At 47.7% G+C, this 15,150-nt stretch overlaps 1 protein-coding gene across 1 annotated transcript in view; it reads right to left on the bottom strand.

The window, feature by feature from the left end:
• Nucleotides 1-15,150, bottom strand: part of LOC121276250 (myosin-7B-like) — a 212,810-nt gene that overhangs the window by 87,699 nt on the left and 109,961 nt on the right. The window contains exons 20-22 of the mRNA XM_041184454.1: nt 13,296-13,419; nt 8,846-8,982; nt 5,280-5,514 (exon numbers count right to left, since the gene is read on the bottom strand). Of these exons, the coding sequence (XP_041040388.1) occupies nt 5,280-5,514; nt 8,846-8,982; nt 13,296-13,419 (496 nt within the window). The remainder of the gene's footprint in view (nt 1-5,279; nt 5,515-8,845; nt 8,983-13,295; nt 13,420-15,150) is intronic.

Below are 15,150 nucleotides of genomic sequence, written 5' to 3'. Positions count from 1 at the left end.
TGGGCCTGTCTACCTGCCCGGTGACTGTAGGAACTTCACAGTGTAAGCACCTTCTCCACTGTGAATGGACTATGTCAAAGGAAAAGCTTCTCCGGGAAGCTCTGTGCCACTATGGCTGGAAGACCGTGGGCAGAATTATCTGTGCCCCACTGGCATCGGGTGGTGTGAATGGACAACATGGCCAAAAATCGGTTTCACGACATCCGCTCTGCCCGTCAATGGCGGGTCACATTTCCCGCCATCATGTTTCACATTAGTGATGTGCATCTGGGGAGCTGCACTTCGCTCGGGATTTTGAGGCTTGTTTGCCGACCTTGCTTCAGTCAGCACTTGCGGTCATCAGCGCCAGGCTTCACAGGCAGCACCACCTCACTTTCAGGGGGTCTCTAGGGCCGGTCTCTACCAGCCATAAGGCTGCAGTGGCTTTTCAACAGCTGGAGGGCTTAGGGCTTGCTTGGGGAAGGCGGATATCCCAAGGTGCGTGTGGGGTCAGGAGCTGATCTGTGTAAGCGGCCTGGAGAAGGTGAGGGCTGAGGAGGCAGTCTCCAGAGGAGATGAGGCCAGATGGAGATCTGAGGGTATATGTGAGAGAGAGTGGGTGGTGATGTCCCTTGAGCTGGCAGTGAGTGAGATGCCAGTGAATGTGTGATGGGCTTGTGAGTGTGTGAGTTTAGAGTGATGAGATGGTTTCCATACCCTGGCTGCACGGATGAGATCATTCATCCTCTTTCTGCATTTGATGGCCGACCTCTTCTGTGCAGCACTGATCACCACTGCCATCGCCTACCACACTGGAGTGGTAATGTAGCTGCCCCTCCTGTGGCCAGAGCAGGGGTTAGAGGATATCACGGTGGGGCCACCACAGCATCCAAAAGATGCTCGAGGGACTAAACTGGGGTCTGGAATCTTCTTGCCTTTCAGGGCCATGCCTTCTGTGCAGCAGTCCTGGGCTGGAAGTATTGAGAGGTGTGTGCGCGGCTACACTTTAAATATAGCGCCCGGAAGGATGAAGCAACGAGGTGACAGTGTGGCGGGCGAATCGGAGCCTGCTCACCATCGAAATGGCATTCCCGGGAATGCATGATTAATGAGGCAGAATTGGGATGATACTGCGCAAAAAGCTGCCATTGTGGTCGGCAGTTAAGACATCTCTTTTCACGCCCACTATCACACTTAGTGCAAATCTCGGACAATTCCACCCTAAGACTCTTTGAAGCTGCATTAAAAAGACCACAGGATGTCCCAGCCAATGAAGAACTTCTTTTGAACAATAGTCACTGTTGTATTGTTGGAAATGCAGCAGCAAACTTGTACATAACAAACTCCCACAAACAGCAATGTGATAATGAGCAGAGAGCTGCTCTACCGACATTGATTGAGGGATAAGTGTTGGTCAGCACACTGGGAATAATTCTTTTTCTCTTCCTTGAAATAATGCCCTGGGATCTAATGGTGACCATGAAACCATTACCAATTGTCGTAAAAACCCATCTGGTTCACTAATGTCCTTTAGGGAAGGAAATCTGCCATCCTTACCTGGCAATTGACTCTTAACTGCCCTCTGAAATGGCCTAGCAAGACGCTCAGCTGTATCAAACCACAACACAGTCTTAAAGGAATGAAACCAGACAGACCACCCGGCATCGACCTAGGCATCAGAAACAACAACAACAAACTCTGTTGACCTGGAAAGTCCTCCTTACTAACATCTGGGGGCTAGTGCCAAAACTGGGAGAGCTGTCTCATAGACTAGTCAAACAACAGCCTAACATGGTCATACTCATGGGTCATACCATACAGATAATGTCCCAGACACCACCATCACCATCACTGGGTATGTCCTGTCCCACCAGCAGGACAGACCCAGCAGAGGTGGTGGCACAGTGATATACAGTCGGGAGGGAATTGCCCTGGGGATTTCTCAACATCGACTCCAGACCCCATGAAGTCTCATGGAATCAGGTCAAACAAGGGCAAGGAAACCTCCTGCTGATTGCCCTCACTCATCTGATGAATCAGTGTCCTCCATGTTGAACACCACTTGGAAGTACTGAGGGTGGCAAGGACACAGAATGTACTCTGGGTGGGGGACTTCAATGTCCATCACCAAGAGTGTCTCGGTAGCACCATTACTGACCGAATTTGGCGAGTCCTAAGTGACATAGCTGCTAGACTGGGTCTGCGGCAGGTGGTGAGGGAACCAACAAGAAGGAAAAATATGCTTGACCCCATCCTCACCAACCTCCCTGCCACAGATGCATCTGTCCATGACAGTATCGGTAGGACTGACTACCACCCAGTTGTGGAGACGAAGTCCAGTCTTTCACATTGAGGATACCCTCCATCATGTTGTGTGGCACAACACTGTGCTAAACAGGATAGATTTCAAACAGATCTAGAAACTCAAGACTGGACATCCATGAGGCGCTGGGGGCCATCAGCAGCAGCAGAATTGTACTCGAACACAATCTGTAACCTCATGGCCCGGCACATCCCCCACTCTAGCATTACCATCAAGCCAGGGGATCAACCCTGGTTCAATGAAGAGTACAGGAGAGCATGCCAGGAGCAACACCAGGCATACCTGAAAATGAGGTGTCAACCTGGTGAAACTATAACACAGGATTACTTGCATGTCAAACAGCATAAGCAGCAAGCGATAGACAGAGCTAAGTGATTCCACAATCATAGGATCAGATCTAAGCTCTGCAGTCCTGCCACATTCAGTCGCGATTGGTGGTGGACAATTAAACAACTCACTGGAGGAAGAGACTCCACAAATATCCCCATCCTCAATGATGGAGGAGCCCAGCACATCAGTGCAAAAAAATAAGGCTGAAGCATTCGCAACAATCTTCAACCAGAAGTGCCAAGCAGATGATCCATCTCGGCCTCCTCCAGAGGTCTCCAGCATCACAGGTGCCAGTCTTCAGCCAATTTGATTCACTCCACGTGATATCAAGAAATGGCTGAAGGCACTGGATACTACAAAGACTTTGGCCCTGACAATATTCCAGCAATAGTACTGAAGACTTGTGCTCCAGAACTTGCTGCGCCTCTAGTCAAGCTGTTCCAGTACAGCTACAACACTGACGCCTACCCAGCTATGTGGAACATTGCCCAGGTATGTCCTGTCCACAGATAGCAGGATAAATCTAATCTGACTAATTACCACCTCATCAATTGACTCTCAATCATCAGCAAAATGATGTCAACACTGGCATCTACCCGGTTATGTGGAAAATTGCCCAGGTATGTCCTGTACACAAAAAGCAGGAAAAATCCAACCCGACCAATTACTGCCCCATCAGTCCACTCTTGAGTATCAGTAAAGTAATGGAAGGGGTCATCAACAGTGCTATCAAGCGGCACTTGCTAAGCAATAACCTGCTCACTGACGCCCAGTTTGGGTTCTGCCAGGGCCACTCAGCTCCTAACCTCGTTATAGCCTTGGTTCAAACATGGACAGAAGAGCTGAACTCCTGACATAAGGTGAGAGTGACATCAAGGCAGCATTTGACTCACTGTGGCATCAAGGAGCCCTAGCAAAATTGGAGTCAATGAGAATCAGGGGAAAAAATTTCTACTGCTTGGAGTCACACCTAGCATAAAGGAAGATGGCTGTTGGAGGTCAGTCATCTCAGCTCCAGGACATCACTGCAGGAGTTCCTCAGGGTAGTGTCCTCGGCCCAACCATCTTCAACTGCTTCATCAATGACTTTCCTTCCAAAATAAGGTCAGAAGTGAGGATGTTCGCTAATGATTTCACAATGTTCAGCACCATTCACAACTCCTCAGATACTGAAGCAGTCCATGTCCAAATGCAGCAAGACCTGGACAATATCCAGGCTTGGACTGATAAGTGGCAAGTAACATTCACGCCACACAAGTGTCAGGCAATGACCATCTCCAACAAGAGAGAATCGAACCATTGCCCCTGGACATTCAATAGCTTTAACATCACTGATTATATCACTATCAATATCCTGGGGGTTACCATTGATCAGAAACTGAACTGGACTAGCCATATAAATACTTTGGCTACAAGAGCAGGTCAGGGACTAAGAATCCTGTGGTGAGTAACTCGCCTCCTGACTCCCCCAAAGCCTGTCTACCATCTACAAGGCACAAGTCAGGAGTGTGATGGAATACTCCTCATTTGCCTGGGTGAGTGCAGCTCCAACAACACTGAAGAAGCATGACATCATCCAGGACAAAGCAGCCCACTTGATTGGCACCACATACACAAACATTCACTCCCTCCACCACTGACGCACAGTAGCAGCAGTGTGTACCATCTACAAGATGAACTGCAGGAATTCACCAAGGCTCCTTGGAGAGCACCTTCCAACCCCACAATCACTACCATCTAGAAGGACAAGGGCAGCAGATAGATGGGAACACCACCACCTGGAAGTTCCCCTCCAAGACACTCACCATGCTGACTTGGAAATATATCACCGTTCCTTCACTGTCGTTGGGTCAAAATTCTGGAACTCCTTTCCTAACAGCACTGTGGGCGTACCTACACCACATGGACTGCAGTGGTTCAAGAAGGTAGCTCACCACCACCTTCTCAAGGGCAACTAGGGATGGGCAATAAATGCTAACCCAGCCAGCGACACCCACATCCTGTCACAGAATCACAGAATCTTAACGGCAATGAATAAAAATAAAATATCTACTCAATGAGGCAGATGGTGCTTATGGTTTAGCATCACATCCAAAAGGAAGTACCCTCTGACAGTACAGCACTCCCTTAGTAATGACTGGAGAGTCAGCCCTATGACAGTGCAGCACTCCCTTAACACTGACTGGAGAGTCAGCCCTCTGTCAGTGCGACACTCCCTTAGTAATGACTGGAGAGTGAGCCCTCTGACATTGCAGTACTCCCTTAGCACTGACTGGAGAGTCAGCCCTCTGACAGTGCAGCACTCCCTTACCACTGACTGGAGAGTCAGCCCTCTGACAGTGCAGCACTCCCTTAGCACTGACCGGAGAGTGAGCCCTCTGACAGTGCAGCACTCCCTTAGCACTGACTGGAGAGTCAGCCTGGATTTTTGTGCTCAAGCCTCTGGAGTGGGACTTGAATCTGGAACCTTGTGATTTAGAAGGCAGAGCACGACCAACTGAGCCACAGCTCTCCCACTATGTAAGGTGCAATTTAGATGCAAGCTCTTTTGGTACTGGAGACACAGAGCAACATTCTCATGAGATGAGCATTAATATTATAATAAATCAAGTGATGAGGGGTGAGTAGGTAATGATGATAGGCTCACAGTCTGTAGTTGCTGAAGTAGCTCATCATTCTGATGAAGAAGCTCCTGGCGCAGTTCCTCAATCTCCTTCCTCATACACTCAGACTTCTCAAGCGACTCCTTCAGCTGATGAAGCTGCTTCTCCGCATCGGCACACTTCAGCAAGGGCTTGATTTTGTAAAACATTTTCATCCAACTCCACTCCTTCACCCACTGAAAAGCTCGGACGTTTCTCTGGATTATCTGGATAGCGTTCCTGAAATGAACAAATATACCAGAGGAGAGGCATCCTTGGTGAGGGAAGAGAGACCTTTCCCAAACGAAATCTTACTCAGTGTCAACAGCAGGCAGTTCTGGATCCCCTGAAGTCAATTAAACATTCAAGGCTGAGGTGGATTTTAGTTAGGAAAGGAAATTAAATAATATTAGGGAAGTTAGGGAAGGACATTAAAGGATATTGGGGAAGTTAGGGAAGGGTATTAAAGGATATTGGGGAAGTTGGGGAAGGGTATTAAAGGATATTGGGGAAGTTGTGGAAGGGTATTAAAGGATATTGGGGAAGTTGTGGAAGGGTATTAAAGGATATTGGGGAAGTTGTGGAAGGGTATTAAAGGATATTAGGGAAGTTAGGGAAGGGTATTAAAGGATATTGGGGAAGTTGGGGAAGGGTATTAAAGGATATTGGGGAAGTTGTGGAAGGGTATTAAAGGATATTGGGGAAGTTGTGGAAGGGTATTAAAGGATATTGGGGAAGTTGGGGAAGGGTATTAAAGGATATTAGGGAAGTTAGGGAAGGGTATTAAAGGATTTGGAGCTGAGGTACAGGCCAGTCATGATCTGATTGCTTGGGAAAACATGCTCGAGGGGCTGAATGGCCTACTCCAGTTCCTACATCCTAGCAAAAGAGGGGGATTTGACAAAGTGAGACTGTATCGGACTTCAGGGGATCATGATAGAATTCGATGCAAAGATATCTGATGGAAAGTATTTCAGGAAGAAAACATGTACCATTGTTTCTCCTGTCACAAATGTTATGGGCAGAATATTACACTGGGCATACGGGTGTGTGCCCAACACTCCTGAGTATGAAATGACGCACGATGTGATGTTCCCCCACCTTCTGCTGACTCTGGTACTATGAAAGGGGTTTTATTGTCAGAAGAGGCTGGCGATAACAATGAGAATTTACATTCAATGGGCAGTGGTGGGTATAACTTCAACAATTTTCGGGTGTGCTGAGCAGAGGCAATGTGAGACAGAAAGGCAGCCGGAAGCCTCCTACTGAATATATTCACAGGAATGAAAGTGAAAAGAATCTCAGTTTGAATTTGTAAGGTGAAAATGCTTTGCCTGGTGTTTGGTTAAGTCTATGGGTTTCTGTTTCCTTAGTGGAGATTAGTTTGGGAATTTGTTAAAAGTTATGATGGTAGTAATTGGTAGCCATGTGTATATATATATTTGAACCTGTGTAAATTAATAAAATGTTTTATTTAGTTTAACGTAAAACCTCGAGAACTGGTGGTCTGATTCCTGAATATAGAGTCGCATCTCAAACATAACACTTAAAATTATTGGTTATGACTGTTGTTTAAAGTTTCCCTCTGGGATTTTTAAATAACTTCCACTTTACCAACTGAATTGGTCATAACAAGCATCTTGAAGAAGTGGTAGGGCTAGAAAAATTGATCATTTCTGATCACTAGTGATTGCACAGGTGGACACATTTGTCACGCTATAAATTAAAAATGTATTCACTTTCACTGAATAATGTGTAATTGTGTCTTTCAGGTTCATTTACGGGCTTTGTAAGTCCTCCCCCTGCATCCCCACACTCACTAGCAGTTCAGCTGCACACAGCCGAACCCTGAATGATTCTGGAGGGAGAAATGTGTGTGTGGCAGGACCTTTCTGAGTCTCTTGCAAGCATTCTCCCATGCATGGGGAGCCTTCCCTTATCACACTCATTTCAATGTTTCAAGCATTTTCAACGCTGCCCGCTGGGGTTCTCTTTCAGTTGTCCATCTGAGCTGACCTGCATCTCTACCCACCCACTGACTGCACTCCCATGCAGCACCTGTGTCCATCCAACATGAGGCTCTGTTCACTTTCGATTTCAACAACCATGGTAGTAGTGAAGTATACTATCAGCTCCCTTGCCCTTTCCCTTCCCCCCAGTCACACATGACCTTTCCCTCATCACTTTGACCCCCCTGATATCACCTTCCACCTCCCCACCGTCAACTACCAACCCCAACCCTTGCCTTTCCAGTCTATCCAGATGAGCGTGCCCATTCCCTACCTTCCTGAGAACCCCACCCCCATCCACATTGACCTCCCCGACCTTCTCCTTCCCACCCCCATGTCTGCCTCTGAGTCCCCACCAACGGCCCTTGCCGTCCCTTCTACTGTTACAGACTCACCCTCATCTTCCCATCCTACCAGCTCACTCTGCCCTCTCTCATACTCACTATTCCCTCCCTACCACACCCACCCTGGCCACTTCAGATGGCCATTGATCCTGTGATAATGTAGTCCTTACAATAGCCAAGCCATGTGGCTATGTCCCCAGGAGGCAGTCATCGAGACCCCTCCCTTGCACATTCACTTGGACATCCTCACCAACCCCCTCACTCCCTTCTCCACCTTTACTCTTTTTTCCCCCAGACACCTTCCACCCTCCAAACTCCCTCCTCCCCCAAGATAACTTCCCCTCTCTGAACTCCTTCCTCCCTCCAAACTCCCTTGCACCTTCCTCCTCCCTTACAGCTACCTCCCTGCATTTTCCCCAGATACACCCTCCGGCCCTGTGGTCCCTTTCCCCCCAACCTCACCCCCCACCGATACCTTCGTTTCCCACCCACCCACCCAACCTCACCCACACCCCCAACCACCACCAACTCCCCCAACCCACCCACCTCAGTACTCCTTCCCTTCCCAGTCATGCCAAGACCTTCCTCTCTCACTCACATCTGGCCCTTCTCTTCCCACCGTCCCCGCCCTCGCCGATCATCCACAGCAGCCCATGGCCAAGACCGTGATGTTCCGAAGCGGACCCGAAGCATCAGCGGGGACCTCCCACCGCCTGAGAGCTGCTTTGCGGCGGAGCCGTGTCCGTGAGAATCCGGCCAGCGTGTGACGCGTGTGTTCCTCCAGGGTGCGGTAAACCTCCAGCACCATCATCTCCTCGGATGCCCGTGATCTGAGCAAGGCCCTAACGTGTTCTGAGTCGGCGTGTTTTCCCGCCGGTGCCATGGTAAATCGGGCACGGGGTTGGGGGGGTGGGGGGGGTGGGGGGGGGGGGGTGGTGGGTTGCGGGTGCGGTGGGGGGTGGGGGACGATTCCAGCCGGGCCTTCCTTTGCATCCTGTTACCGGGATGCGAATCGGGTTCACGCCGGCCTCCAGCGGGATCGGCCGCCCGTCATGGTGGACACCATCGGGGTGATCCCGCTGTGAGTTCACGCTGGCAATTGAAACCAGAACACCAAAACCCTTTCACGATCCCACATCTCCTATTGGATCTCCCGGGGGCAGCCCCCATCCCATGGGTCCCCTTTTACCAGATCACTGCCGCTCTCTCTTTTCTTACCTTATCTTAACCAACTTCTTAAATTCAAAGCGTGCCAGGGTTCCACGGCATTTGGCTTGCATCAGGGTCAGGACCTTAGCCAATCTTTTGTCTCTCATTTCTTCCAGGAGACCCAGCAGACCAGCTCGGAAGAATACCTGTCAGACAGGGAATTACCTTCAGTTACAAAGATTTAACCTGTTCTGTGGTTATTTTATCTTCTCCTCTCTCTCTCTTTCTCTTTCGCTCTAGGTTTGGCCGAGTTATTCTCCCACATCCTCCTAAGCCTCTCCCAGAGTTGCCCCTGACCTGTCTGCATGCAGGTCTGTGATTTCCCTCGTATATCAATTCAGGGAATTGAACTGGACGTTCAAAGGGAAAGGAAAATATAAGTCAATAAGTGGGGAATATTGACTGATATATTCCAAAAACTGCCTCACATTTCATGTCATTTTTTTTATTCATTCACGGGATGAATGAACGGCAGGGCCAGCATTTATTGCCCATCCCTAATTGCCCTGGAGAAGGTGGTGGTGAGCTGCCGTCTTGAGCTGCTGCAGTCCATGTGGTGTAGGTACACCCACCTTGATGTTCGGGAGGGAGTTCCAGGATTTTACATTCCTTTTAGATTTTCTAGCGGTTTGATACAACTGAGTGGCTTGCGAGGGCAGGCAAGAGTCAAGCACATTGCTGTGGGTCTGGAGTCACATGTAGGCCAGACCGAGTAAGGATGGCAGATTTCCCTCCCTAAAGGGCATTTGTGAAGCAGGTGACCTTTTATGACAATTGACAATGGCTTCATGGTCATCATTAGACTATCTATTTAATTCCAGATTTATGAATTGAGTATAAATTCCACCAGCTGCCATGGTGGGATTTGAACACGTGTCCCCAGAGGTCCTCTGGATTACTAGTCCAGTGACATTACATGTATGCACTATTCAGGAGCAATACGCGCTCACTAACATAACAGTCCAATACCCATAAGGGAGAGAGGGATAGAAGGCTATACTGCTAGGCTGAGATAAACTATAGAACCATAGAAAAGTTACAGTGCAGAAAGAGGCCATTTAGCCCATCATGAGTGCGCCGGCCAGAAAAAGATGAAAAAGAAACTAGCCACTTTAATCCCACTTTCCAGCACCTGGTCCCTGCAGGTTACAGCGCTTCAGATGCAGATCCAAATACCTTTTAAATGAGTTGAGCGTTTCAGCCTCAACCACCGATTTAGGCAGCAAATCCCAGACACCCACCACCCTCTGGGTGAAAAAGTTTTTCCCCATGCCCCCTTTAATCCTTCTACCAATCACCTTAAATCTATGCCCCCAGGTAATTGACCCCCTCAGCTAGGGGAAAACAAGTCTTTCCTGTCCAGGCCCCTCATAATTTTGTACATCTCATTTAGGTCACGCCTCTTCCTCCTCTGTTCTAAGGAAAACAACCCTATCCTATCCAATCTCTCCTTATAGCTGCAATTTCCAAGCCCTGACAGCATTCTTGTAAATCTCCTCTGCACTCTCTCCAGAGCAATTTTGTCCTTCCTGTCATGTGGTGACCAGAACTTTACAGAAAATTCCAGCTGTGGCCTAACCAGCATTTTACACAGTTCCATCATTACATCTCTGCTTTTGTATTCAATACCTCGTCCAATAAAGGGAAGCATTCCATATGCTTTCTCGACCACCTTGTCCACCTGTGCTGCCACCTTCAGGGGCCTGTGGACATGTACTCCAAGGTCTCTCACTTCCTCAACCTCTCTCAATAACTTCCCATTTATTGAGTATTCCCTTGCTTTGTTTGCCCTCCCCAAATGCATTACCTCACACTTTTCTGGACTGAATTCCATTTGCCACTTTTCTTCCCACTCACCCAAACCATTATTATAATTCTGGAGTCAACAGTTATCCTCTTCACTATCAGCTACACGGCCAATTGTTGTGTTATCTACAAATTTCCCAATCATGCCTCCCACATTTATGTTCAAATCATTCATCTAAACAACAAACAGCAAGGGCCCCAACACTGAGCCCTGTGGAACGCCACTGGAAATAGTTTTTCATTTGCAAAAACATCCAAAGACCATTACCCTTTGTTTCCTGTCTCTGAGCCAATTTTGGATCCAACCTGCCACCTTCCCCTGTATCCAATGGGATCTCACTTCCCTGGCCAGTCTGCCATGTGGGACCTTGTCAAATGCCCGACTGAAATCCATGTAGACAACAATTTCTTAATGCCCTCAATCTATTCATCTCGACAGCTCCAACTGAGCCCCATTTTGTTTGTGGAAGGGGTTGAGAGGACATTCCAGATTTCCTCTCCCGTGTGAAGGAGTCCTTCCTTAAATCACACTGGACAACCTAAGTTAATGTTATGGCTCTGCCCCCTTGTTTTGGACTCCCGCCTGCACCCCCACCCCCACCCCACCCCCACCCCACCATCAGAGGCAATAGTTTCTCTCTACCTTTCTTTTTTTTATTGATTCACAGGCTGTGGGCTTTGCTGGCTGGGCCAGCATTTATTGCACATCCCTAGTTGCCCTTGAGAAGGTGGTGGTGAGCTGCCTTCTTGAACTGCTGCAGTCCATGAGGTGTAGGTACACCCACCGTGCTGTTAGCAACAATGAAGGAACGGCGATATATTTCCAAGTCAGGATGGTGAGTGACTTGGAGGGGAACTTCCAGGTGGTGGTGGTGTTCCCATGTGTCTGCTGCCCTGGTTAGGAACTCCTACTTTTCACAGAGAATTATCAATCATTGGAATATATTTTCTGCAGGTGCAGTGTGTGCATATTCACACAAAACTTCAAGTGGGAACTAGATGAGTTCCTGAGAGTGGCAAACATGTAATTATTTACAGGGAATGATAGTTAGTGCTTACATTACTGGACTAGTAATTCAGAGGCATGGGCTAACGAGATGGGGAATTTTAAATACTGTTAATAAATAAACCTGGAATGGGGAAAGATGGTATGAGTAATGTTGACCATGAGACTACTAGATTATTGTAAAAGTCCAGCTGGTTCAGTAATGACCTTCGGAAAAGGAAATCTACCCTCCTTACCCAGTCTGGCCTACGTGTGACTCCATACCCACGTTAACAGGAATACAGGGACAGGAGTAGGCCATTCAGCCTATCGAGCCTGCTCCATAGTTCAATTAGATCATGGCTGATCATCTACCTAAACACCACTTCCCTGCACATTGTCCATAACCCTTGACGTCATTAGTCTCCAGAAATCTATTGATTTCTGTCATGAACATGTTCAATGATTGAGCTTCCACAGCCCTCTGGGATAGAGAATTCCAAAGGTTGAAACCTTTAAGATCCTGAGGGGTCTTGACAGGGTGGATGTGGAGAGGATGTTTCCTCTTGTGGGAGATTCTAGAACCAGAGGGGGTCACTGTTTAAAAACCAGGGGCCCCTCACTTATAGCAGAGATGAGGCAAAATGTTCTCTCTCAGAGGGTCCTGAGTCTTTGGAACTCTTTTCCTCAAAAGGCAGTGGAATATTTTTAAGGCTGAGGTAGATAGATTCTTGATAAGCAATGAAGTGGAAGATTATCGGGGGGAGGTGGGAATGTGGAGTTGAGTTTATAACCAGATCAGCGATGATCTTATTGCACGGTGGAGCAGGCTCGAGGAGGTGAGTTGCCTACTCCTGCTCCTAGTTCATATGTTCCTGTGTTTGTCTGTAAGATTCACCACCTTCTGAGGGAAGAAGTTCCTCCTCATCTCAGTCTTAAATGGCTGACCCCTTATCCTGAGATTAAGTCCCCTGGTTTTAGACTCACCAGCCAGTGGAAATATCTTACCTACATCCATCCTGTCACGCCCTGTAAGAATTCTGAAACTTTCAATGAGGTCACACCTCATTCTTTGAAATATTAGGGAATACAGACCCAGTTTCCTCAATCTCTGCCCAGCCAACAATCCCACCATCCCAGGGATTAATCTGGTAAACCTCCATTGCACTCCCTCTGTGGCAAGTATATCCTTCCTTAGGTAAGGGGGCCAAAACTGCGTCCAAAACCCCAGGTGAGGTCTGTGGTTGACCCTTAACTGCCCTCTGAAATGGCCGAGCAAGCCGTTCAGTTCAAGGGCAGTTAGGGCTGGGCAACGAATGGTGGCCTCGCCAGTCACACCCACATTCCATGAATGAATTCAAAGATAGATGGTTACTTGGGGGTTGGGTCACCAGCCGCCATTGGCTTCTGGAGCATGTCCAAGGGCCAGAGGTCAGGCTCAGGGTTGGATTGTGTTTTATTTTTCCCTCCCTCAGAAGTTTGTGGGGAGGGGAGATGAGAGGGAGCTAATACCACGAGGTTATACCATGCCAGCTTCCCTTGATCAATGGGAACTTTTCCCTGTCCTTTCTGTGTGTGTGGTTGGTTTAAAGGCCTTGCCCCGGGCTGTAAAGGCTGTGATCGCCAAAGCCAATGGAGCGGCTAGACCGAAGCGTGCTCTCTTCTCACCTTTGTGTGCCCAAGGCGATACTGGCTGCGATCGATGGCCAATGACGCAAGGAGTGCCTTTGCTGCTGTTACGCTGTCCACGTACGTATCCTTTGGTAGGACATTTGGGTTCAAGATCCAGTATCTGTAACAATCACATTCATTTATTTGTAAAAGGAGTCCTTCTGTTTCATAAACGTTTGGGTATTAGCCGTACAGCAGACCAGGGGTTTTGGCACTGGACTAGTAACCCAAGGATCAAGAGTTCAGACCCGACCATGACAGGTTTGGCAGCTGACATCACAAGAACGGGTGACAGAAGCTACTGGATTGTTGTAATGCCTCAAGTTGTTCACTAATGTCTTTCAGAGAAGAGGCATCGCTACCTCCTCTGGCCTACGTGTGACTCCAGTCTAACACTGTGTAGTCCTCTCTTAATCCCCACTGAAGTGACTCTCACCACCTTCTCAAGGGAAGCCTTGCCAATGTCCCCAACATTCCCACAACAAATTGAGAGGGAAAATCCTCCCATCCACCTTGGGAAGCCCGTACTACTCGCACAGGAGGAAGGCCCAGTCCTTTAGCAACACTGCTCTGTAATTATCTATATGTAGGTTTTCTAGAACGCTCTATGGAGGTAAACTTTCTTTAAGGTTTTCTCAATTTCAGGTAAAGAGTGAGCTTAGTGACTTCCAGTGTTGGCACGGAGAACATTAATGGCAGATATTGGAGTTAGAGCCTTGGACTTTGAAGGTCAGTGAATGAGTGAGGTCTGGGTCTCTCATCCAGTGACAACACTTTTAGGGCTCAGGATTCTGACCTGTGAAATTGGTTTGTGTTGTTAGTGGATGGGTACAAAAACATTGAACTAATTAGCTACCAGAATGGTGGTCTTTATCCCAAGGGGCTGGAATAGAAAGATTTGTATGGAGCTCTGGTTGGAGCCCATCCTGATTACTGTGACCAGTTCTGGCAACTGCCCCTCAGGAGGCCTTGGAGAGAGTGCAGCACTGATTCACCAGTGTGGTACTAGGGCTAAAAGGGTTAAATTAAATGGGTTCCATGGACTAGGCTGGCATTAGGAACATAGAATGATAGAGACTTACAGCACAGAAGGAGGCTCTTTGGCCCATCATACCTCTGCTGGCTCATTGTCATTGTGCTTTGTCTTACATCTCAGGGTCTGTAACCCTGTAACTTCCTCATCCTCAAACATTTATCCAACTCCCTTTTAAGATTATTTATTGAATCAGCTACCAACACCTTTTTAGGTAGAACATTCCAGATCGTGACGGCTCTCTAAAAAGAAATTCTCCACATTTCTCCTCTAGGTCTTTTGTCAATGATTTTAAGTCTGCAATGCCTGGTCATTTTTCTCTCCATTTACTCTATAAAATTCCTCATCACCTTGAAGACCTCCGCTAGGTCACCTCTTAACCTTCAATGTTACAAGGAGAACAATCCTAACTTTTCCAAACTCTCCTCATAACTAAATTCCATCATCCCTGGTAACATCCAGGTAAACCTCCTCTGTGTTGTATATTTTCTATCTTGGAGATATGCAGAGATGACACTAGTAACAGGTTTTATTCACAGTGTTTTAAACTCCTTGCTTCCAGCAACTTATACCATTTGTTTACTTTGCTTTGAGTCCACACCCAGTCTTAACTAATCAAGCACAGTGAGCATCAATAGTAAACAGACTGTGTGGGAAGGAATGGAACTAGGGGACACAGTTTAAAAATAGGGGGCCTCCCATTTAAGACAGAGATAGGGAGAAAATTTTTCTCTCAGAGGGTTGTGCAATTCTCTACCCTAGAGAGCAGTGGAGGCTGGGTCTTTGACTATTTTTAAGGTAGAGATACATAGATTCTTG

The sequence above is a fragment of the Carcharodon carcharias genome, chromosome 3 (assembly GCF_017639515.1).
Source record: "Carcharodon carcharias isolate sCarCar2 chromosome 3, sCarCar2.pri, whole genome shotgun sequence".
NCBI lineage: Eukaryota > Metazoa > Chordata > Chondrichthyes > Lamniformes > Lamnidae > Carcharodon > Carcharodon carcharias.
The sequence above is the reverse complement of the archived record's forward strand: the minus strand, read 5'-3'. Positions and strand labels throughout refer to the sequence as shown.